Source organism: Callithrix jacchus, chromosome 9 (assembly GCF_049354715.1).
Source record: "Callithrix jacchus isolate 240 chromosome 9, calJac240_pri, whole genome shotgun sequence".
NCBI classification, from domain to species: domain Eukaryota; kingdom Metazoa; phylum Chordata; class Mammalia; order Primates; family Cebidae; genus Callithrix; species Callithrix jacchus.
This window is the reverse complement of record NC_133510.1, coordinates 124,461,552-124,485,293: the sequence shown is the minus strand read 5'-3', so window position 1 is coordinate 124,485,293 and position 23,742 is coordinate 124,461,552. Positions and strand designations below refer to the sequence as shown.

The following is a 23,742-nucleotide window of genomic DNA, read 5'->3' as shown; positions in this document are numbered from 1 at the left end:
AATTCTCTTGCCTCAGTCTCCTCAGTAGCTGGGATTACAGACATATACCACCACACCCAGCTAATTTTTGTATTTTTAGTAGAGATGGGGTTTCACCATGTTGGCCAGGCTGGTTTTGAATTCCTGACCTCAGATGATCCATCGCCTCGGCCTCCCAAAGTACTGTGATTACAGGCATGAACCACCATGCCCGGCCTAATTTGTATATTATTAGAAGAGATGGGATTTTACCATGTTGGCCAGGCTGGTCTGGAACTCATGAACTCAAGTGATCCTCCCACCTTGGCCTCCCAAAGTGCTGGGATTATAGACATGAGTCACTGTGCCTGGCCTCTAGTTGCAAACTTAAAATTCATTTTCCATGTGTCTCTGCTTACTCTCTAGGACTGTGTGCAGCTGAATCAGTATACCCTGAAGGATGAAATTGGAAAGGTAAATATCCCCGGAGCCAGGTGGTTTTCTGCATTCATTAGGGGCATTGAGGTACTATGGAGGGGACAGGGCAAAGCTTTGAGCAGCAGAGGCGTCTTCAGAGGCAAGATTGGTGGAGGGGGTTTTGTCAAATTAAATATGTTTCTGCAGAAGCTCAGAAAGCTTCCAGAGAAATTTCGTATTACCTTGGTGATAGTTATATTCCCATCACATTTGGGGTTTTGTTTCACCCCAAAGTACTCTGACATCTAGGTTTGCTTTTGTTTTAGCCAAGGGGGGGTATCATTACCATGGTCAAAAATCCGAATGCCAATAGAAAACAAGTAAGTAACAGAAAGGAGAGAGGCATGCCAGGTGTAAGGCAGTAGGGAGTGGTAGTAAGGTAGTAGGGACTTGGCAAACCATTAGCATATGGAAATGAGGGCTACATATATGGCAAACCATTAACATATGGAAATGAGGGTTATATATATGGCAAACCATTAACATATGGAAATGAGGGTTACATATATGGCAACCATTAACATATGGAAATGAGGGTTACATATATGGTAAACCATTAACGTATGGAAATGAGGGCTACATACAGCTAGAGCTTCTAATTTTTTTTGAAAGAAACTAGGTATCTGGATTTTTTTTTTTTTTTTTGAGACAGGGTTTCACTCTTGTCACCAAGGCTGGAGTGCAATGGTGCATTCTCAGCTTCCTGCAACCTCTGCCTCCTGGGCTCAAGCAGTTTTCCTGCCTCAGCCTCCCAAATAGTTGGGACTACAGAGGTGTGTACCGCCACACCTGGCTAATTTTTGTATGTTTTGTAGAGACGGGGTTTTACTATGTTGCCCAGGCTGTTCTCAAACCTGACCTCAAGTGATCTGCCCGCCTTGGTCTCTCAAAGTGCTGGGATTACAGGTGTAAGCCACTGTGCCCGGAAGGAGTATGGATTTTTATATCAGATCTTTCTTTCTTTTTTTTTTTGAGACTGAGCCTTGCTATGTTGCCCAGGCTGGAGTGCAGTGCCGCAGTCTTGGCACACTGTGTCCTCTGCCTTCCGGGTTCAAGCACTTCTCATGCCTCAGCCTCCTGAATAGCTGGGATTAGAGGTACCTGCCACCATGCCTGGCTAATTTTTGTATTTTTAGTAGAGACAGGGTTTTGCCATGTTGGCCAGGCTGGTCTTGAACTCCTGACCTCAAGGGATTTGCCTGCCTTGGCCTCCCAAATTGTTGGGATTACAGGTATGAGCCACTGCATGTGGCCCAGATCTTTCTGTTTTTAAATGTTGGCAATTAATCTGAACTTTGTGAAAACCTGGGCTCCAACAAAGTACAGTTGTGGGACAGATTTGACCAATGGGCTGCCGGTTTGCACCCTCTGTATTAGGGTTCTCATTTTACAGATCTTAACTTCTGGATAGTATGTCATGGGCATCTCCCTTTATCCAGGGCTCCTATGGCGTCGTCAAGTTGGCCTACAATGAAAATGACAACACCTACTATGTGAGTATCTGCATTCTCCTCCCTGCCCCGTCCTTATCCACAGAAGAGCCTCCTTTCCAGCACTCAGTTTGCTGGGAAGTTTTCATAGCTGTTGTCTCATTTGATTCTTAGGTCATGTTTATTTCATGCCTTAGGAAGGAAGTGGTATGCCCATTTTACAGATGGGAAAATGGGGAGGTGAGGTGATTAGCCCAGGAGTTACTCATTCAACAGAAGGCATTTATGCCCTTCCTCTGAGCTGTCATCTCTGTATCCTCCGTAGTACTGAGAACAAGGCAGCAGTGACAAAGATACCTGCGTGGGTGGCTTTGGAGTCAGTCCAGCATAGGTTTGAACCTGACTTTACTGTGTGCCAACCATGTGTCCTTGACAAGTCCTATTTTCTCATGTGTAAAACAGCTGAGCCTCAGTTTCCCCATATGTAAAACAACTGGTCCCGCCCCTCCTTTGCCCATTGCTCCAGCTCCCTTGTGTTTTGATTCGATAGCAGCCAGTCCCAAGGCTGGTGGATTTCCACCTGGAAGAGCTGACTGTGGGCCTCAGGAACACCTCAGGGCTGGAGGCACCCCAGGAGTCTAGCCTCCCCACACCTCATGGCTGCGTGACCCCCTCTGGTAATGAGGGGCTTACTCTGTTGTCCTGAGCCTGCCAGGGGGCCGGGAGCTTGGGCCAGCCTTTGAGTAGACGAACCCTCAACTCACCTTCCTCCTCCTCCTCCTCCCTGCTTTAACCAGGACCTGGGGTCTTTTTTCCTGCAGGCAATGAAGGTGCTGTCCAAAAAGAAGCTGATCCGGCAGGCCGGCTTTCCACGTAAGTTTGACCGGCCTTTGTTCTTAGGTGCAGGTGCTGGGGCAAGACAGAGCAGAGCCCCCTAGATGGGAACTGTTGCAGAGGGTGCCCTGGGTGGGCACCCCATCCTGCTCAGGGCTCCCTACCAAAGGCAGAGCTTGACTTCTTGCTGAGGTTGTTTATTTATTTTTTTTATTTTGAGACGGTGTCTCTCACTCTGTCTTCCAGGCTGGAGTGCAGTGGCACGATCTTGGCTCACTGCAACCTCCATCTCTGGGGTTCAAACTATTCTCCCGCCTCAGCCTCCTGAGTAGCTGGGACTACAGGCACGTACCACCACACCCAGCTTATTTTGTATTTTTCGTAGAGACAGAGTTTCACCACATTGGCCTGAATGGTCTTGACCTCGTGATCTGCTTGCCTTGGCCTCCCAAAGTGCTGGGATTATACGGGGGGAGCCACCACATCCAGCCTCTTTATTCTTTATTTCTTAAAAATATTTATGGCTGGACACAGTGGCTCATGCCTGTAATCCCAGCACTTTGGGGAGGCAGACTGGAGGCCAGAAGATCAAGACTAGCCTGACCAACAAGGTGAAACCTCATCTCTACTACAGATACAAAAATTAGCCAAGGGTAGTGGCACATGCGTGTAGTCCCAGCTTTTTGGGAGGCTGAGGTACAAGAATTGCTTGAACCTGGGAGGCAGAGTTTGCAGTGAGCCTAGATCATGCCATTGGACTTCAGCCTGGGTGACAGAGCAAGACCCTGTCTCAAAAAATAATAAAATAAAAACATTTATTAAAGTTATATAGGTATGAAGTAAAAAAAATCCAGTAGAGGAAAACACTCTGGCAATTCCTCAAAAAGTTAAACATGGTGTTACCATATGATTCAGTAATTTCACTCCTACTTACAGACCCAAGAGAACGGGACATATTTGTTCACACAGGAGCTTGTATGTGAATGTTCATAGCAGGGTTAGTCACAGTAACTGAAAAGTGGAAACAACTCACGTGTCCTCAGCAAATGAATAGAGTAGATATGCAACCAATGGAATATTATTCAGCCACAAAAAGTAATGAAGTACCAATTCATGCTCCAACACGGAGGAGTCTTAAAGACATTATATTAAGTGAAAGAAGCCTGGCCGGGTGCAGTTGCTCACACTCTGAAATCCCAGCACTTCGGGAGGCCGAGGCAGGCGGATCACCAGAGGTCAGGAGTTCGAGACCAGCCTGGCCAACATGGTGAAACCACGTCTCTACTAAAAATACAAAAATTAGCCAGTCGTGGTAGCGGGTGCCTGTAATTCCGGCTACTCAGGAGGCTGAGGCAGGAGAATTGCATGAACCTGGGAGGCAGAGGTTGCAGTGAACCGAGATCGTGCCATTGTACTCCACCCTGGGCAACAAGAGCAAAACTCCATCTCAAAAAAAGAAAAAAAAAGAGGCCTAACACAAAAGGCCACATATCATGTGATTCTATTTATATGAAATACCCAAAATAGGCCAATCCATAGGAACAAAAGTAGATTTGTGATTGCTAGGGGCTCTGGGTAAATGCCAATAGATACCAGATGTATATATGTATATATTTAGGGAGGCATTGAAAGTATTCAGTAGTCGGCCAAGCACAGTGGCTCACACCTGTAATCCCAGCACTTTGGGAGGCCGAGGCGGGTGGATCACTTGAGATCAGGAGTTCAGGACCAACCTGGCCCACACAGTGAAACATCATCTCTACTAAAAATAAAAAAATTAGCTGAGTGTGGTGGCACTCGCCTGTAGTCCCAGCTACTCGGGAGGCTGAGGCAGGAGAATCACTGGAACCCAGGAGATGGAGGTTGCAATGAGCTGGGATCATGCCACTGCACTCCAGCCTGGGCAACAGAGTGAGATTCCCTCTCAAAAAAAAAAAAAAAAAAAGACGGCCGGGCGCGGTGGCTCACTCCTATAATCCCAGCACTTTGGGAGGCCGAGGCGGATGAATCACGAGGTCAAGAGATCGAGACCATCCTGGTCAACAAGGTGAAACCCCGTCTCGACTAAAAATACAAAAATTAGCTGGGCATGGTGGTGTGCGCCTGTAGTCCCAGCTACTTGGGAGGCTGAGGCAGGATAATTGCTTGAACCCAGGAGGCGGAGGTTGTGGTGAGCCGAGATCGTGCCATTGCACTCCAGTCTGGGTAACAACAGCAAAACTCTGTCTCAAAAAAAAAAAAAAAAAAAGATTAAAAAAAGCCAGGCACATGCCTGTAATCCCAGCACTTTGGGAGGCTGAAGTGGGCAGATCATGAGGTCAGGAGTTCGAGACCAAAATGGCCAATATTGTGATACCCCATCTCTACTAAAAACGCAAAAATTTGCTGGGGGTGGTGGTGCACGCCTGTAATCCCAGCTACTTGGGTGGCGGAGGCAGAAGAATCACTTGAACCCAGGAGGTGGAGGTTGCAGTGAGCTGAGATCCCGTCACTGCATTCCAGCCTGGGTGACAGAGCGAGACTCCATCTCAAAAAAAAAAAAAGGGTGAATTAAAAAAATTTAAATACCATGAGGTATTTGAATAATATCTACCAAAAAAAAAAAAAAAAACAGCCAAAGCACAGGAGGGCATATAATGGAGGAGAGTTTCTTGCTCTCTCCCTTCTCCTACAGGCAGCCTTGGCTTTTAGCACTGTTGGTTGCTGGTAACTCCTATGTGTGGTCAGATGACAAGCCTGCAGGTGAGCTTTATCGGAGGCTGCTTCAACGCACGCTCCCTGCCTGCGTTGCTGGGCAAAATGTCAGCTTGGGCCAAAAAGAGAAATTAGATCAGAACACACAAACCCCATCCTAACTGTGGGACCCTCGTTTATCCTGCATATCCAAACACTGCACCAGGCAGTAATCCTTGTGTCACTATTATCCATTTTTGACATCTGCTTGCGACTTCTTCCAGTGACTGTGGAGGATTTCGCTTGCTTAAACACTCCTTCTTACCTCCTGTCTTAACAAAATAACAAACGGTGTGCGATAACAACGTACTGGAGACTGGGTGGCCTAACCCACAGGCGTTTATTTCTCACACTTCTGGAGGCTGGTTTGTAATTAGCACCGTCTCAGGCAGGGTGTGGTAGCTCATGCCAGCCTTTGGGAGGCTGAGGTGTGTGAATCACTTGAACCCAGGAATTGGAGACCAGCGCGGGCAATGTAGTGAGACCCTGTCTCTACCGACAATTTAGAAGTTAGCTGGGCATGGTGGTGTGTGCCTGTAGTCCTAGCTACTCGGTAGGCTGAGGTAGGATCACTTGAGCCTGGAAGTTCGAGGCTGGAGTGATTCTTGATTGCACCACTGAACTCCAGCCTGGGAGACAGACCCTGTCTCAAAACAAACAAACAAACAAACATGGATAGTGCCTTCTTACCGAATCCTTACATGGCAGAGGGGTGAGGCAGCTCTCTGGGGTCTCTTAAAACATTCAGGAGGGCTCCACCCTCCCGACCTCCTCTCCTCCTGAAGTCCCATGTCCTAATACCATCACACTGGGGATCAGGTTTTCACACGAGAATTCTGGAGGATCACAGACATCCTGACCATAGTGCCTCCCTTTCTGCAGCAGGCTGGCCAGCTCCGCTGTGGCCACACACCCGCCACCTCCCCTCACTGCATGGCAAGTGTACCCACCTCCCTGCGCTGTAAGAGGAGGCTGTTCTCATCCTCCCTTTTCCTTTGAGCTCAGCTTCTCTTCTTTCACATCCCCCTCTGACACCTGCACTTTTGCCTTGCCTTTTCCAGGGCCCATCACATCCCAGTTCTGTTCTGTTAATTACACTTAGAGCCTTTATTACACAGTATGTGTGCTATTGTCAGGGTTTCCACTGTGGGCCTGTACATCCTTGTGACTGTTTGCCTATTATTATTATTATTTTGGAGACAAGTTTTGCTCTTTCGCCCAGGCTAAATTGCAGTGGCACGATCTCGGCTCACTGCAACCTCTGCCTTCTTGTTTCAAGCGATTCTCTTGCCTCAGCCTCCCGAGTAGCTGGGGTTACAGGTGCCTGCCACCACACCCAGCTAACATTTGTATTTTTAGTAGAGATGGGGTTTCACCATGTTGGCCAGGCTAGTCTCGAACTCCTGACCTCATGATCCAGCCACCTTGGCCTCCCAAAGTGCTGGGATTATAGGTGTGAGCCACCTCGCCCAGCCCTGTTTGTTTATTATTTACTGGAAGGTCAGGTGGTGACCTGAGTGCCTCTCCTTTCTGGCGTAATCTGTTGTTTTTCTCTCCTGATGCTTGCTTCTTTTCTTCTCCCTGGCTTTGTTCTACATCCATGCTATTTCTTTTCTTTTTTTTTTTTTTTTTTTTTTTTTGAGGTAGAGTCTCGCTTTGTCACCCAGGTGGAGTGCAGTGGCATGATCATGGCTCACTGCAAGCTTGACCTTCCTGGGCTCAGGTGATCCTCCCACCTCAGCTCTTGAATAGCTGGGACCACAGGCACGTGCCCCCAAACCTGGCTAATTTTTTGTAATTTTTGTAGAGTCAGGGTTTCACTGTGTTGCCCAGACTGGTCTTGAACTCCTGGGCTCAAGCAATCTGCCCGCCTTAGCCTGCCAAAGTGCTGGGATTATAGGCATGAGCCACAGTGCCCAGCCAGCCATCTGTGCTGTGAGTTAAGGAGATAAGAGATCACGTTGATGTCTGTTTTATGGACTACGAAAACTGAGCCCAGAGACGGGCAGCGACGGACTCACGCTGGGGTGTTGAGGGTGCTGCGCTAGGCTGCAGTTGCCGCGGCACTCCTGCCTCTCACCATGGACTGGGGCATGGACTGGGGATGTGACTGGAAGGGGGGAATTCACAGGACGGCTGAGGCCTCCACCCTCACTCACTTGCAGCAGCAGAGGAGGCAGAGGAGGAGGCTAGTTAAAGCCCCTGGTGCAGCAGCCCCTTCAGCCCTGCGGAGACCCTCCCACTTTTGTTATCCTGCCTGCGGCTGCCCTCTGCAGAAGAAAGTCTCTTTGCCCTGACCCTTGGTCTGTTTCTGTCTCCTCCAGGTCGCCCCCCACCCCGAGGCACCCGGCCAGCCCCTGGAGGCTGCATCCAGCCCAGGGGCCCCATTGAGCAGGTGTACCAGGAAATCGCCATCCTCAAGAAGCTGGACCACCCCAATGTGGTGAAGCTGGTGGAGGTGAGGGTGGAGGCACCGAGGAGGGAGGGAGGCCCTGGCTTTGTCAATCCCCAAACACTGCCGCTGGTTTCCAGGGAGAGCCCAGTCACACCAGACCTCTCGCTGCAGGGCTGAGTTGTGTTTACTGCTCCCTGAGATTAGTTACTACTCACATTTCTTTTTTCCCCTTCTTTCTTTTGCCTGCTTCGTTTTTCTGTCGGGTATTTGTTACTCTCACTTTACAGACAAAGAAATTTAGGCTCAGAGTGATCCCTTCACCCATTTCTGTCTCTTTAAAGCTGGTTCTCTTTCTGCTTACACATATGGGTAATCGCAGCGCCAAAGCAGCCACACACACCATGTAAACAAATGGCATGGCTGTGTTTCAGTAAAACTTTATTTTCAAAAATAAGGCCGGGCCCAGTGGCCCACACCTGTGATCCCAGCACTCTGGGAGGCCGAGGCGGACAGGTCATTTGAGATCAGCAGTTTGAGACAATCCCAGCCAACATGGTGAAACCCTGTCTCTACTAAAAATATGAAACAAATAAACAAAAAATAAATAGGCAGAGGGCTGAGTTTGGCCCATAGCCTGTAGTTTGCCAGCCCCTGCTCTACATCAGCAACTCTCATACTTTTAGGTCTCAGGATTGCTTTGTACTCCTAAAAAACCCCATCTCAACTAAAAATACAAAAAAATTAGCTGGGCATGGTGGCGGGTACCTGTAATCCCAGCTACTTGGGAAGGCTGAGGCAGGAGAATTGCTTGAACCTGGGAGGTGGAGGTTGCGGTGAGCAGAGATCGTGCCATTGCACTCCATTCTGGGTGACAAGAGTGAAACTCTGTCTCAAAAAAAAAAAAATTTTTTTTAAGACCCCCATAGCACTTTTGCTTATATGAGTTATATTTATTAATAGCTACCACGTTAGAATTTAAAACTCAGAAAATTAAATTTAAACTATTCATTCATTTAAAAACAACAGGCTGGGCATGGTGGCTTATGCCTATAATCCCAGCACTTTGGGAGGCTGAGGTGGGAGGATTGCTTGAGGCCAGCAGTTTGAGAGCAGCCTGAGCAACATGGAGAAACCTCATCTCTGCAAAAAATTTAAAAAATTAGCCAGGTATGGTGCTGTGCACCTGTGGTCCCAGCTATTCCAAAGGCTGAGATGGGAGAATCACCTCAGCCCAGGCATTCAAGTCTGCCGTGAGCCATGATTGTGCCACTGCGCTCCAGTCTGGGAGAGAGAGTAAGACCCTGTCTCTAAAAAAGAAAAGAAAAAGGCCGGGCGCGGTGGCTCAAGCCTGTAATCCCAGCACTTTGGGAGGCCGAGGCGGGTGGATCACGAGGTCAAGAGATCGAGACCATCCTGGTCAACATGGTGAAACCCCGTCTCTACTAAAAATACAAAAAAAAAAAAAAAAAATTAGCTGGGCATGGTGGCACATGCCTGTAATCCCAGCTACTCAGGAGGCTGAGGCAGGAGAATTGCCTGAACCCAGGAGGCGGAAGTTGTGGTGAGCCGAGATCGCACCATTGCACTCCAGCCTGGGTAACAAGAGTGAAACTCCGTCTCAAAAAAAAAAAAAAAAAGAAAAGAAAAAAACAAAAAGACAACAATAAGCTTATTACATATTAACATGAGTCATACATTTTATGAAAAATAAAAAGTAGAGTGGCTTAGTTTTTCATTTTTGCCTTTTTTTGGTTAATGTTTGGCTTAATAAGAGACATTTAGATTCTCATATCTGCTTTTGCATTCAACCTGTTGTGATATAACATATCAGGTTTCTGGAAAACCCTGTAGACTAGTGGAAGAGAGTCAAAACGGCAAATATTGTCTTCGTTGTAAAGTGAAAATGGTGAATCTTGTAAACTCCCTGAAAGCATCTCAGGGATCCACGGAAGTCTCCAGGTCATGTTTGGAGCACCTCTGGTCTAGATGACAAGGACTTGTCACTGTGCTGGATGTTCGGAGTGCCTTGGGAGTACAGGGCAGCCAGCCCACTAGGAGAGGCTGGGAGGGGCCTCTTAGAGGAAATGACGTTTGAGGTGGCCATGGATGAGAAGTCACGGAAAGGCATCTCAGGGCAGGGAACTGCATGTGCAAAGGGGCTGGAGGCCTCTATTTGGGGAGTACACGCTGCCTTTGGGAGATGTGAGGGCTAGCTACCACCTTGCCTGTGACTCATCTGGTGCAGAACTCTAGATGGACAAGGCCCTGTGTGTGCCTTTCCCACAGGGCACGGCTCAGGGCTTCAGGCTGCTTGCCCGGGCTCTGCCTACGGTACCTCCCTTTCCCGGGGCCTTCTGTCTTCTTGATCTTGGGTGGCTAGAGAAGGCGGACGTGATGGGGGTAGAATCAAGGGGACTGGTCTAGCCAGGGAGTCTGCATTTGTTTCTTTCCAAAGAAGAGAGATGGCGGTTGTAGGCCATCACTACTGGTCACACTAAGTGTCACAGTCTTGACTCACTGGTGCTGGAGTTGGCCATCTTTGAGGAAGCCCAAGGGTGTTTGGTTAGCGAGTGGCCCTGGGTCCTGGCAGGGTATCTTGCTCTCTGCTGCCCTATGGCATTTGGCCTTTCCACCCAACAAGACTCTTTGCCAGCCCATCTGTTTGTTCATTCATCAGATGTTCCCTGGGCACCTACTGTATGCCATGCTCTGTATGGGATGCCACTGAGGACCAAGGTGGATATAGCCTGCTGCCTGCCCTTTGGAGAGAGAGAAAGTGCTATGGCTATTCCGGGCAGGGAGACGTCATTTCCTGTGGGGCCAGGGGCAATGGGGGGGGGCTTCGTGAAATTACTTGAGCCTAGATGGGATTTAAATTTTCACCCTTAAGACCCTTGTCTCCTAGGAGATGGATTGGATTCTTATTCAAGCAAGAGACATTTCCGGGGGGGTATTTTGTTCCCTTCCTTTTGCATCTTCCTTTCTGAGTGTTCGGATCCCTGAGGATCAGACTAAGAGGCGTTTCTTTTCCAAATAGCCATTAGGATCTCACACTCTGGAGTTTTTCCTATGCCCTCCATCTTAACCGGGAAACTCACCGCCAAGTGCAGCCCTTCTGTTGGCAAACGTAGCCACGTGGATGCTGCTTCCTTCCTGCTCATATCTGTTCTCTTTTTTTCTCCCCCTCTGTCCATTTCCTGCCTGTTCTGTGCGGCTGTGCCAAGGTCCTGGATGACCCCAACGAGGACCATCTGTACATGGGTAAGGAAGCCCTTTTCTTCTGCCATCCTCACTCAGGCAACACACCTGCCAATGCCCAGGGGTCCTCTCGAGGCAGCCCGTGCCCTGGCATCTTCCACCGAAGATAGCTTTCCCCTTCCTGGTCCAGCTGGCCCCGCCGGAGGCTACACTATGGTTGGGATCAGGAGGCATAAGGGAGTTCTTGCTGGAACTTTATCTGGATCTCTTCTTCATTCATTTGCATATGTTTATTTTTCTGAGACAAGGTCTCGCTCTGTTGCCCAGGCTACAGTTCAGTGGCACACAGCTCACCGGAGCCTTGATCTCCCAGGCTCAATCGATCTTCCCACCTCAGCCTCCTGAGTAGCTGGGATTACAGGCATGCACCACCATACCCAGCTAATTAAAAAAAAATTTTTTTTTGAGACAGAGTTTTGCTCTTTTGCCCAGGCTGGAGTGAAGTGGCGTGATCTCAGCTCCCTGCAAATTCCGCCTCCTGGGTTCAAGTGATTCTTCTGCCTCAGCTGGGATTATAGGCGCACGCCACCACACCTGGCTAATTTTTGTATTTTTAGTAGAGATGGGATTTCACTATGTTGGCCTGGCTGGTCTTGAACTCCTGACCTTGTGATCTACCCGCCTCGGCTTCCCAAAGTGCTGGGATTACAGACGTGAGCCACCTTGCCCTGCCTAATTTAAAAAACTTTTGCAGAGACAGAATCTTACTATGTTGTTCAGCCTGGTCTCAAACGCCTGTGCTCAAGAGATCCTCCTGCCTCCCAAAGCATGTATTTATTGACCACCTCCTATATGGTGGGCCCGGTTTTAGGTGGTACATAGAAAAAAATGTTTAGATTTGATTTAACATTGTATAGGAAAATCTATAACCAGCATCCCAAATTCATGATTTCATGGATATTATCATCTAGGACAAGGCTAAAAAATTAAAAACAGTCAATTTAAAGAAAAACATTACATAATTTATGTGGCATACAGGTATGGCCAAATTATCAACATAATAGGCAAATCAGTGAAATTTGGGGAGATGCAGTAGAAATCGCAATCTGTCAAGTCATTTTGCTCCAGCGTGGCATTCTTAGCATAATTCTCAACTGGGACCCGAGATCCAGTTCAGAATGGCTTTGAGCTGTGTCTGAGGCATGCCTTTGTTCATTCAACAAATGTTACAATTTGTCAGATCTGCTCTAGTTCATCAGGGACAACATTCAAAACCTCCTGTCCTCAGGGAGCCTACCTGAGCATGATGCACGGGTTTCGAAAGTGACACCACCATAACAAAACAAAAACCCCGAGCAGGGCACGAGGAGCTGCGAGTTTTGGGTTGCGGGATGGAGAAATACAGTGGCTCCGCAGGGACCGTCTCGCTAAGATGACATTTGGGCAGAACAGTAGGGACCAGGTGGCAGAGGGTATTTTATAACATTGTAAAGAACTTGGGTCGGGCGCGGTGACTCACATCTGTAAACCCAGCACTTTGGGAGGCCGAGGCCGGTGGATCACCTGAGCTCAGGAGTTTGAGACCAGCCTGGGCAGCATGGCGAAACCGCGTCTCCACTAAAAATACAAAAATTAGCTAGGTGTGGTGGCATGCACCCATAATCTCAGCTACTTGGAGTCTGAGGCACGAGAATCATTTGAACCTGGGAGGTGGAGGTTGCAGTGAGCTGAGATGGTGCCACTGCATTCCAGCCTGGGCAACAACGTGAGACTGCCTCAAAAAAAAAATTAAAAATTTGGCTTTGATTTTGAGGGTGATGGAAGCCATTGGCGGGGATTGAGCTGAGGGGTGGAATGAGGATAAGAAGAACATGGTCCAAGCCTCTAAGAGGAGTTTCCTGATCTGCTTGAGCAGGGCAGCTGCAGAGACAGTTTTTCACTACTCAAGGTGGCAGTCGCAGAAAGGAGCCATGCTAATTTGGGATATGCGATTCCAGTGGTTTTGAAAATCCTGACATGGTTATATTTTACTTTCCAGCCACAGTGGTGTGAGCCTGAGACAGACAGGGCAGTGCACAAGGCCAGGTAGTAGGTGTCAGGAAGGCTCTGCAGCCATAGGCCTGACATGCAAAGGGCAGAAAACTCAGCCCAGGTGCGGTGGCTCATGCCTGTAACCCCAGCACTTTGGGAGGCTGAGTTGGGAGGATCACTTGAGGCCAGGAGTTTGAGGCTGTAGTGAGCTACGATTGTGCCACTGCACTCCAGCCTGGGTGACAGAGCAAGACCCTGTCTCAATTGAAAAAAAAAAACGGGGTGGGCTGGGCATGGTGGTTCATGCCTGTAATCCCAGCACTTTGGGAGGCCAAGGCAGAAGGATCATCTGAGGTCAGGAGTTCAAGACCAGCCTGACCAACATGGTGAAACTCCATCTATACTAAAAATACATAGTTAGCCAGGTGTGGTGGCACATGCCTGTAATCCCAGCTACCTGGGAGGCTGAAGCAGGAGAATCGCTTGAACCTGGGAAGTGGAGGTTGCAGTGAGTCGAGATCACGCAATTGCACTCCAGCCTGGACAACAGAGAAGACTCTGTCTTAAAAAAAAAAAAAAAAAAAAAAAGGAGAAAACTCAGTCTCTATTTCTGGAGGTTAAAAAATTCCCACCCACTGCTCAGCCCCAAAAGTGGTTGAACTGTCAGTGACTGAAAATAGACCTGTTTCAACAGGCCACCCTCCCTCATGCCACCTGATTCATGGTGCTTGGGTGGGTGGGAGGATGGTGCAGATATTCATGAAGCTTGCAAGTTAAGACTTAAATAGCAGGAAAGGCCAAAACTGAGGGGGCTAGCGCTGGGTTATCCGGCGAAGCTGTACCTTAGCATTACCTTTGCTTTTAACTACAGCCCGAGGCAATGGCACCTGCCCTAACTCACATTGGTTGGTGCTGTGAAGACAGGGAAGGTCTGGGAGAGTTCAGTTCTTTCCTGATCAGAATCTTTAAGTCTTCTTTTTTGTCTGAGTAGCTTCTCCGCTCCCCTTGGCCTTCTCAGGCCTTGGAGAACTTTGAAACAACCCTTTGGTTTCATTAAAAAAAAAAAAATTGCCTGTAATCCCAGCACTTTGGGAGGCCAAGATGGGTGGATCACCTGAGGTCAGGAATTTGAGACCAGGCTGACCAATATGGTGAAACCCTGTCTCTACTAAAAATATGAAAATTAGGCAGGTGTGGTGGGCACCTGTAGTCCCAGCTACTTGGGAGGCTGAGGCAGGAGAATTGCTTGAACCCAGGAGGCAGAGGTTGCAGTGAGCCAAGATCGTGCCACTGCACTCCAGCCTGGGCAACAGAGCAAGACTCCATCTCAAAAAAAAGTTTTTAAAAAAAATTTTTATGGGGACATGGTAGGTGGATATAGTTATAGGGTACATGAGGTGTTTTGATACTGACATGCAGTGCATTCTTACATCACGGAAAATGGGGTATCCCCTTTGGTTTCTGTTACATGCTCATCTCATTCTGAGCATATGACTCAAGAACAATAAGCAACCCCGAAGTCATTCACTGGATTTTGAAATCTACTGTGCTCTTTTTTTTTACTTCCTAAAGTACAGCCTTGTATTCCCAGTTATGCTTGTCGTGGCAGAATCAAATTAACTATACCATGTGGCCCAGCAAGCCCACTCCTAGGTATATACCCAAAAGAACCGAAAACAGATATCCACACAAATGCGTGTACGCGAATGTTCACTGCAGCACTATTCACGACAGCCAAAAAATAGAAACAGACCGTATGCCCTCAACAGATGAATGGACGAAGAAAATGTGGTCTACCCAGACAATGGAATATTATTCAGCCATGAAAAGGAATGAAGCACTGATCCAGGCTCCAGTGTGGATGAACCTGAAAAACATGATGCTAAGTGAAAGCAGCCAGACACAAAAGGCCACATAGTGTTCAAGTCTATTTACGTGACATGTCCAGAACAGGCAGATCTACAGAGACAGAAAGCAGATTAGAAGTGGCCAGGTGCTTGAGGGAGGGAAGAATGGGGAATGACGACTGCTGAGGGGACAAGGTTTCCTTTTGAGGTGATGAGAATGTTCTGGAACTAGTGATGATCGCATAATATTGTGAATACACTAAACGCCACTCAATTACATACTTTTAAAATGGATAGTTTTATGTGATGTAAATTTCAATCTCAATTTTTTTTTGAGACAGAATCTTGCTCTGTTGCCCAGGCTTGAGTGCAGTGCTGTGATCTCGGCTCACTGCAACCTCTGCCGCCCAGTTTCAAGTGATTCTTATGCCTCAGCCTCCCAGGTAGCTGGGACTACAGGCACCTGCCACCATGCCTGACTGGTTTTTATGTTTTTAGTAGAGACGAGGTTGTGCCATGTTTGCCAGGCTGGTCTTGAACCTCTGACCTCAGGTGATCTGCCCGCATTGGCTCCCAAAGTGCTGAGATTACGCTGGCGTGAGCCACCTTGCCCAGCTCCTGCCTTGTTTTCTTTGATTAGTGGATCCTGGGCCAATTTGAGCGCCAGAAGTCAAGCCAGACTGGAGCTAGGGACGTCAGAAATCCCTGGTCCTTTGCCTTCTGTTGGAAATTTAGCAAAGCAGGACCTTGGCCAGCTTGGTTCAGTGGACTGTACTTCTCCCCAGCTCTAATATTAGTTTCTGTCTTTCTCGGTGTTCCTGGAGGTGGTTGGGAGGTGGGGAGGACAGAGAGATGGATGTTCATTTTCCCATGTAACAGTTCACTCCCTTTTCTTCCTTATAGTGTTCGAACTGGTCAACCAAGGGTGAGTGTCCCAGCTCCCGGCACGGGTGATGCCAGAAGCTTCACCAGCTGCGTAGCTGAGTGAGGTGCCACCAGGCTCTGCTGGTGAGAGAGGGCAAGGGCTGGGTGGATCTGGTTTGTGCTTCATGCGTGTATCGACCTTGCAGGCCCGTGATGGAAGTGCCCACTCTCAAACCTCTTTCTGAAGACCAGGCCCGTTTCTACTTCCAAGATCTGATCAAAGGCATCGAGTACTGTAAGCGGGGCCTGTGGGAGGACTCTCACCCGGCGGCTAGTTAGTGTTACGAGCTATGGGTGCAGAGTGGAGACTGTCTTATTTTCTTCCTGGAGCACAAGGAGATGGGTGGGTGGACTGGGGTTCTCTAGAGAGACAGAACTAATAGGTTATGGATATACGCACACACACACACAAAGAAGAGTTATTTATTTATTTATTTATTTATTTTTTGAGACGGAGTTTCACTCTTGTTGCCCAGGCTGGAGTGTAATGGCATCATCTTGCTCACTGCAACCTCCGCCTCCTGGATTCAAGTGATTTTCCTGCCTCCCGAGTAGCTGGGATTACAGGTGTGCACCACCATGCCCGGCTATGTTTTTTTTTTTTTTTTTTTTTTTTTTTTTGTATTTTTGGTAGAGATGGAGTTTCTCCATGTTGGTTAGCTGGTCTTGAACTCCCGACCTCAGGTGATCCGCCTGCCTCAGCCTCCCAAAGTGCTGGGATTATAGGTATGAGCCATCATTCCTGGCTAAGGGGAGTATTTTAAGTATTAACTTACAGGATCACAAGGTTCCACAATTGGCTGTCTGCAAGCTTGAGGAGCAAGGAGAGCCCTTCTGACTCTCAAAACTGAAGATCTGGCCAGGCGCGGTGGCTCACGCCTGTTATCCCAGCACTTTGGGTGGCCGAGGTGGGTGGATCACGAGGTCAAGAGATCGAGACCATCCTGGTCAACATGGTGAAACCCCGTCTCTACCAAAAATACAAAAAATTAGCTGGGCATGGTGGCACGTGCCTGTAATCCCAGCTTCTCAGGAAGCTGAGGCAGGAGAATTGCCTGAACCCAGGAGGCGGAGGTTGCAGTGAGCCGAGATCGCGCCATTGTACTCCAGCCTGGGTAAAAAGAGCGAAACTCTGTCAAAAAACAAAAAAACAAAAAAACTGAAGATCTTGGAGTCCGATGTTTGAGGGCAGGGAGCATCCAGCACAGGAGAAAGATGCGGGCTGTGGGGGCTAGGCCTGCCTCACCTTTCACGTTTTTTTCTGCCTGCTTTATATTTGAGGGCAGCTGATTAGATTGTGCCCAGCAGATTAAGGGTGGGCCTGCCTTTCTCAGCCCACTGACTCAAATGTTAATTTCCTTTGGCACCACCCACACAGACACACCCAGGATTCATACTTTGTATCCTTCAGTCCAATCCAGTTGACACTCAGTATTAGCCATCACAACAGGAAGCAAAATTGTGTGAGAGGAAGAATCAGGGCCAGCTGCAGAGAGCCACCCTAGGGCCATGGCCCAGGCAAGCCAAACCCTTCTTACTGCCACTTGGAAAAATGAAGAGCGGTAGCAATAGTGACTATTTAGCACTTTCTGTGTGCACCAGGCACTATTTGGGGCTCTACTTTTTTTGTCTCCTATTCCTTCCAGCCACCCTGGGATCAGGGTCCTGTTAACCTCCTGGAACCTTAGTTTCCTCATCTGTAAAATGGGGATAACGTCTCTCACCCACCAGGGCTGAGAGATCAGCCAGTACACATCAGTGGTTTGATTGGCAGGTGTCCTTTCTGCTTCTACTTGTTAAACATCTTAGCTCTTTTTTTTTTTTTTTTTGAGATTCTTGCCTGTTGCCCAGGCTGGAGTGCAGTGGCGTGATCTCAGCTCACTGCAACCTCTGCTTCCTGGGTTGAAGTGGTTCTTGTTCCTCAGCCTCCCAAATAGCTGGGATTACAGGCACCTGCCACCACGCCCAGCTAATTTTTTTATTTTTAGTAGAGATGGGGTTTTGTCATGTTGACCAGGCTGGTCTTGAACTCCTGACCTGAGGTGATCTGCTGCCTTGGCCTCCCAAAGTTCTGGGAGTACAGGTGTGAGCCACCGAGCCCAGCCATCATGTTAGCTCTTACCCCTGCTTGTCACATAGGATGGTTGGAGGTTTAATTAAATGTAAAATGTGAATGTGAAACACCTAATGCAGGGCTGGGCCTCTTACTTGGTGCTCTGCGAACAGAGCTGCTGCCGCTTTTACAGAAATCATCTTCATGGCAGTTGGGTCCTCAGGCTGTAGAATTGTCCTGTGCCATGGGCTGATACCCAGTCAGGAAGAGTTAGCCAAGCCCCCAGTTCGGCTGTGTGGTTCACATTTCAAATCGGCCTGCTCAGGTCATTGTTGGTTTGGTAAATCAGCTGAGTGTTGGCTGTTGGTAAATGAAAATGTGTTTCATGCTCAGTCTCACTCAGAGCTGGGAGCCAAGCCCAGCAAAAACTTTTCATGCATTGTCACTTGTGCCTTAATAAATAACAGGCGATTACGAACTGCTATTGGCCATTTCATGTTCATTGTTGAGAAAGGGTGGGGTGATGGTGAGTTGGTACTTCCTTGAAGATACTCTTTTCCCCTCATCTTTTAGAGCATGTGAGTGCTCAGCGGGTTTGGGGAGGGGAAGGTTGGAAAAGGCCTGTCTGTGGGAGACAAGGCACCAGAGGGTGCCATGCTTGTGTCTCCAGTCCATGTTGCCACACGGAGGTCCTCACAGGGTTTTCCTGCCCCTGTCTCCCACCTGCTGTCCACCTCTCCCCAGTACACTACCAGAAAATCATCCACCGTGACATCAAACCTTCCAACCTCCTGGTCGGAGAGGATGGGCACATCAAGATTGCCGACTTTGGTGTGAGCAACGAGTTCAAGGGCAGCGACGCTCTCCTCTCCAACACTGTGGGCACGCCCGCCTTCATGGCGCCCGAGTCGCTCTCTGAGACCCGCAAGATCTTCTCTGGGAAGGTGAGCTTGGGCCTGCCTCAGCCACAGAGTTCTGCCTGTGTTAGTCTTAGGTTTTGAGCAGCAAAAATCCAACTCATCCAGGCTTAAACAGTGAATCCACTGGATCGTGATACTGAGGAGTAGGCTTCAGGCTTGGCTAGATCCAGGGACTCAAACAGAAACCATCTCTCTCCATCTTTCAGTTTTTTCCTTATTTGGTTTCCTCTACAGGTGGGTCAGGCACCAAGGGTCCAGGTTACTTTCAATCATTTGCCAACCTCGGTGGCAATAGTGTTCCTCTTTCTGACTAGCTCCTGCAAAAACCCTGGGGTTGGCTCTGATTGGCCCAATATGGGTCATGTGTCCAATCACTTGAACCAGTCACTGTGGCTGGGGGTACTGGTGCTCTCATTGGCCTGGCCTGGGTCCTGTGCCTGTCCCAGAGCCTAGGAGACAGGATTGGTCCCTCCCCAGCTCCAAGGGCTGAGAGTCAACAGGTAGTTCCCTAGAGGAAAGATGGAGGATTGGATGCTGGACTGCCCCTTGTGCCTTCACACTAAGCTCCCTTTTTCTTACAGGCATTGGATGTTTGGGCCATGGGTGTGACCCTCTACTGCTTTGTCTTTGGCCAGGTAAGAGGGTGGGATGTCCCATCCCCTTAGTGCTGCTGGGTGGCCCCTGGGCTAATAGTCCTCCTTTCGGGGAGACCATACTTACTTATGTAAGAGTTATTTTAGGCCGGACATATTGGCTCACATCTGTAATCCCAGCTACTCAGGAAGCTAAGGCAGGAGAATTGCTTGAATCCGGGAGGTGTGGGTTGCAGTAAGCCGAGATCATGCCATTGTACTCCAGCCTGGGCGACAAGAGGGACTCCATTTCAAAATAAAATAAAATAAGAGTTATTTTATTTCTACACCTAGGTCTCAGTGTGAAAAAGGATGCCTTCTTAAATGTATATGTGTGTGTATGTCATATACATATCTGTGAAAAAATGATCTGTTAAAACAAGGATTGGCAGAGGCTTTAGAGTTTATAAATAGTTGATAAAGTTAAGGCACGAAGAGCAATTGTGCCACCTCTCCCATTTCTGAGCCCAAGACAGACATCACTAATCAATAACTATGCTGATTCCTCCTGAGCCTGATACTGCTCTGACGTTTTTTCCATCAGGGTATTCCTAGAAGCTATTGTCAGAGGGGTAGCATTGGAATACACATTAAAAGCTGTTTACCGTTACTGATTTAGGGAGTGCTGTTTGGGCTTTTCTGTTGTTGTTATTTTGTTATTATTGATGTCTATTTATTTATTTTTTTTGAGATGGAGTCTTGCTCTGTCATCCAGGCTGGAGTGCAGTGGTGTGATCTCAGCTCACTGCAACCTCCACCTCCTGGGTTCAAGCAATTCTCCTGCCTCAGCCTCCCAAGTAGCTGGGACTACAGGTGCCAGCCACCACGCCCGGCTAATTTTTGTATTTTTGTAGAGACGGCTTTTTGTCATGTTGGCCAGGCTGGTCTCAAATTCCTGACCTTAAGTGATCCGCCCACCTCGGCCTCCGAGAGTGCTGGGATTTGGGATTACAGTTGTGAGCCACTGCACCTGGCCTTCTTGTTTTAACTCTGAAGTTCACTTTGACTGTGTGAGCAATAAAAACGCAGATTTTTCCCTTTCCTGAGCTTGCGTTCTTATCGAGGAAAGCTTAAGAAACTTATGAAGAAATAAAAGAGTTTGTAACGATTGCCTCTCAATATTTGATGAGAAGATTTTTCAATCATACAGCGAAGTTGGCAGAACTGTACAGTGAACACCCGCGTACCCACCACCTGGATTCTACTGTTAACCTTTTCCGTGCTTGTCTGTTCATTCCTTACCCATCCCTCAGTCCATCTGGTTTCTTTATGTATTTCAGAGTAAGTCACCACCGTCTCTGCTCTTCCTCGCAAACGCTTTAGGGGGCAGCGAGTAGCCAGAGCTCAAGTCCCTGGTCTTAATGAAATCGTTTTCCTTAGGCGGGGTGGTTCAGTACCTCTCTGCCACCTTTTTCACCATTTCAGTGCCCCATGTAAAGCATCCTTTTCTCTAGCACACATAACTGAGCTCCTCTTGAGTGAGGCCCGTGGCTGGGTGAAAGCTCCGATTTGTCACCCAGAAGGCGGTGCAGAAATAGGCCTCGGAGTTAGCTGAATCTAGGCTTACATCACTCTCTGTACCTCCGGGGCACGTTATTTCTCTGAACTTGTTTTTCTCTTCTGTAAAATGAGAATACTCCTTATGATTTCTGATGGCTTCTGAGAAGATTGACAAAAATAATTCAAGTGTCCATTAATTTAGCAGCTGTTTATTGAGCCCTTATTTTGTGCCAGGAATGCTCTTAGGCACGGGAGAGTTTGCAGTGAGCAAGACAGACAGAAATCCGTGCTTTCTTGGAGCTGACATTCCCGTGGGAGGAGTTAAACAATAAACAAGGCCGGGCGTGGTGGCTCATGCCTGTAATCCCAGCACTTTGGGAGGCCGAGGCGGGCGGATCACAAGGTCAAGAGATCGAGACCATCCTGGCCAACATAGTGAAACCCCATCTCTACTAAAATACAAAAATTAGCTGGGTGTGGTGGTGCACGCCTATAGTCCCAGCTACTCGGGAGGGTAAGGCAGGAGAATTGCTTGAACCTGGGAGGCGGAGGTTGCAGTGAGCCAAGATCACACCAGTGTACTCCAGCCTGGCTCCTGGCAACAGAGCAAGACTCTGTCTCAAAAAGCAAACAAACAAACCAATAAACAAATCTGTACGATAACATCAGGGATAAGTGCTACGCTGGGATAGTGTGGGCAGCGGTGGTGTTGGCGGTTGTCTGTTTTAGACAGGGGTGCAGGAAGGTCTCCCTGAGATGGTGAGCTTTCGTCAAATACCTGCATGGTGGGAGAGACCAAGCCATGTAGATATTGGTGGGAAGAACATTCCGGGGAGGGGGAACAGTGAATGAAAACCCTAGGGCAGGGCGCGGCGTGGTCCAGGCTACACCCTTGCACGTCACTGCTGCTGCTGCTGCTGCTGCGAAGCTTCTGTTTTGTTCTGGTGTTTCTGTTGCTCACCTGGCAAGAGGGTGACGAGCAGTGTTTGCTTTGGTGTAAGTAGGCAAACTGAGGCCCAGCTACAGAGGAAGGCAGCAGTGTGCTTGGGAAGGGCTCTAGCCCTTTAAGAAGGACACTCCTGGGCATTCCTGGCTCTGCCCAGCCTCGGCTGGGCCCCACACCCCTGTGTCTGCGCCATTCTCGGGAAGAATGGGAACTGTCTGCGCCCCAGCCTGGGCCATAGTTGTTGGTTTCTCGGCTCTGTCCTATGTGGAGTGGCACAGCACGGGTGGCCGCCATGGACCGTCACTCTGTCCCTGGTCTCTTCGCAGTGCCCATTCATGGACGAGCGGATCATGTGTTTACACAGTAAGATCAAGAGTCAGGCCCTGGAATTTCCAGACCAGTGAGTATCTCCCGCCATCCTGTGTCACCCCCGGTCCGAGTTCTTGGAAGTCCTGTGTCTCCCATGCCTGATGTATCTCCCACCCTGACATGTCTCCATCCACAGGCCGGATATAGCTGAGGACTTGAAGGATCTGATCACCCGTATGCTGGACAAGAACCCTGAGTCGAGAATTGTGGTGCCAGAAATCAAGGTACCCTTGGCTTGGCCAGTGCCCGTGCTTGGAACTGTTTGGCTCAGCTATGCCTCAACCAGGCCCCGCACCCTTGTGTCCACAGCACCACACCCTCTTTGGCACTGCTGTTCTCCCAGGCCCTGGGGCCTGTGAGCTGCTGGGGGCTCTGTTGCGGGGTGGGGAAGATGTGGGCGTCGTGTGCACTGTGCTCGTGGAGTGGGATCTGTGACCGGCCAGCCTGCACTTGCTTCGATTGGTGTGGGCCGCCGGGATCCACCCACTGCAGGCCAACCTGGGCCCCGTGCTCCACACCCTGCTGCCGGAACTCGGGTCCTTTGCAAAGGCCAGTCCCTTTGAGAAACTGCATTGAGGACAGGAGGAAATTAGTGAGCAGCTCTGCCTCCCCAACCTGCCAAAGTCTACCTTCTCTCAGAAAGCACTTTTAGGAAAGTGTCCTCCCCGACACATTCCCACTAATGCCACACGCATACATCTGGCTCTTTAAGAAATCTAGAGAAAAGAAAAAAAGAATGAAAAAAAAAAAAAAAAGAAATCTAGAGATAGGCTGGGTGCAGTGGCTCACGCCTGTAATCCCAGCACTGTGGGAGGCTGAGGCGGGTGGATCACCTGAGGTCAGGAGTTTGAGACCGGCCTGGCCAACATGGTGAAACCCATCTCTGCTAAAAAATACAAAAATTAGCCAGGTGTGGTGGTGGTCACCTATAATCCCAGCTCCTCGGGAGGCTAAGACAGGAGAATCGCTTGAACCCAGGATGCAGAGTCTACAGTGAGCCAAGATCATACCACTGCACTCTAGCTTGGGCAACAGAGCAAGACTCCATCTCACAAAAAGAAAAAGAAATCTAGAGATTTGCTTGGGGACCTTCTAGGTGCCTAGCTAACCAGCGTTTGAAGATGTCTTAACAGGAGGCAGCCCAGAAAGTAATTTTAGGTTTAGGGCTGGGACCCAAGGGGCAGACCCCTGTGTGGTCCTCTCCTGATCGTGTCCTGCCAGCTGGTCTCACTGTGCCCACCAGCCTCTGTCTCCACTGCTGTGAGGTGGGGAGAATGCCACCTGCTGTGTGCCGAGCCTCCCCGGTGTCAGGGATTGTGGCTGAGGCGTGATGGAGGCTCCTTGGGCAGCCAGGCAAGGCAGATGCCAAATTCCAGCCACTTCGGCCAAGACCTGGGGCCGGATGGAGAATCGCCCTGCTCCCATTTCAGCCTCCAAGATCCCCCTGTCCTGTCTCTCTGTCCTCACGTTCCGTCCCTTTGCTCACACCTGCCCT

General features: G+C 49.0%; 1 protein-coding gene across 6 annotated transcripts in view; it reads left to right on the top strand.

Moving 5' to 3' along the window:
* CAMKK2 (calcium/calmodulin dependent protein kinase kinase 2) overlaps positions 1-23,742 on the top strand; it is a 61,586-nt gene that overhangs the window by 24,296 nt on the left and 13,548 nt on the right. For all 6 annotated transcript variants that reach the window (XM_009004798.5, XM_009004797.5, XM_002753099.7 and 3 more), the window contains 11 exons: positions 385-432; positions 1,875-1,928; positions 2,687-2,738; positions 7,757-7,890; positions 11,052-11,088; positions 15,807-15,828; positions 15,974-16,062; positions 18,625-18,824; positions 19,382-19,435; positions 22,205-22,278; positions 22,384-22,471. In XM_009004798.5, coding sequence (XP_009003046.1) covers positions 385-432; positions 1,875-1,928; positions 2,687-2,738; positions 7,757-7,890; positions 11,052-11,088; positions 15,807-15,828; positions 15,974-16,062; positions 18,625-18,824; positions 19,382-19,435; positions 22,205-22,278; positions 22,384-22,471 — 852 coding nt within the window. The remainder of the gene's footprint in view (positions 1-384; positions 433-1,874; positions 1,929-2,686; positions 2,739-7,756; positions 7,891-11,051; positions 11,089-15,806; positions 15,829-15,973; positions 16,063-18,624; positions 18,825-19,381; positions 19,436-22,204; positions 22,279-22,383; positions 22,472-23,742) is intronic.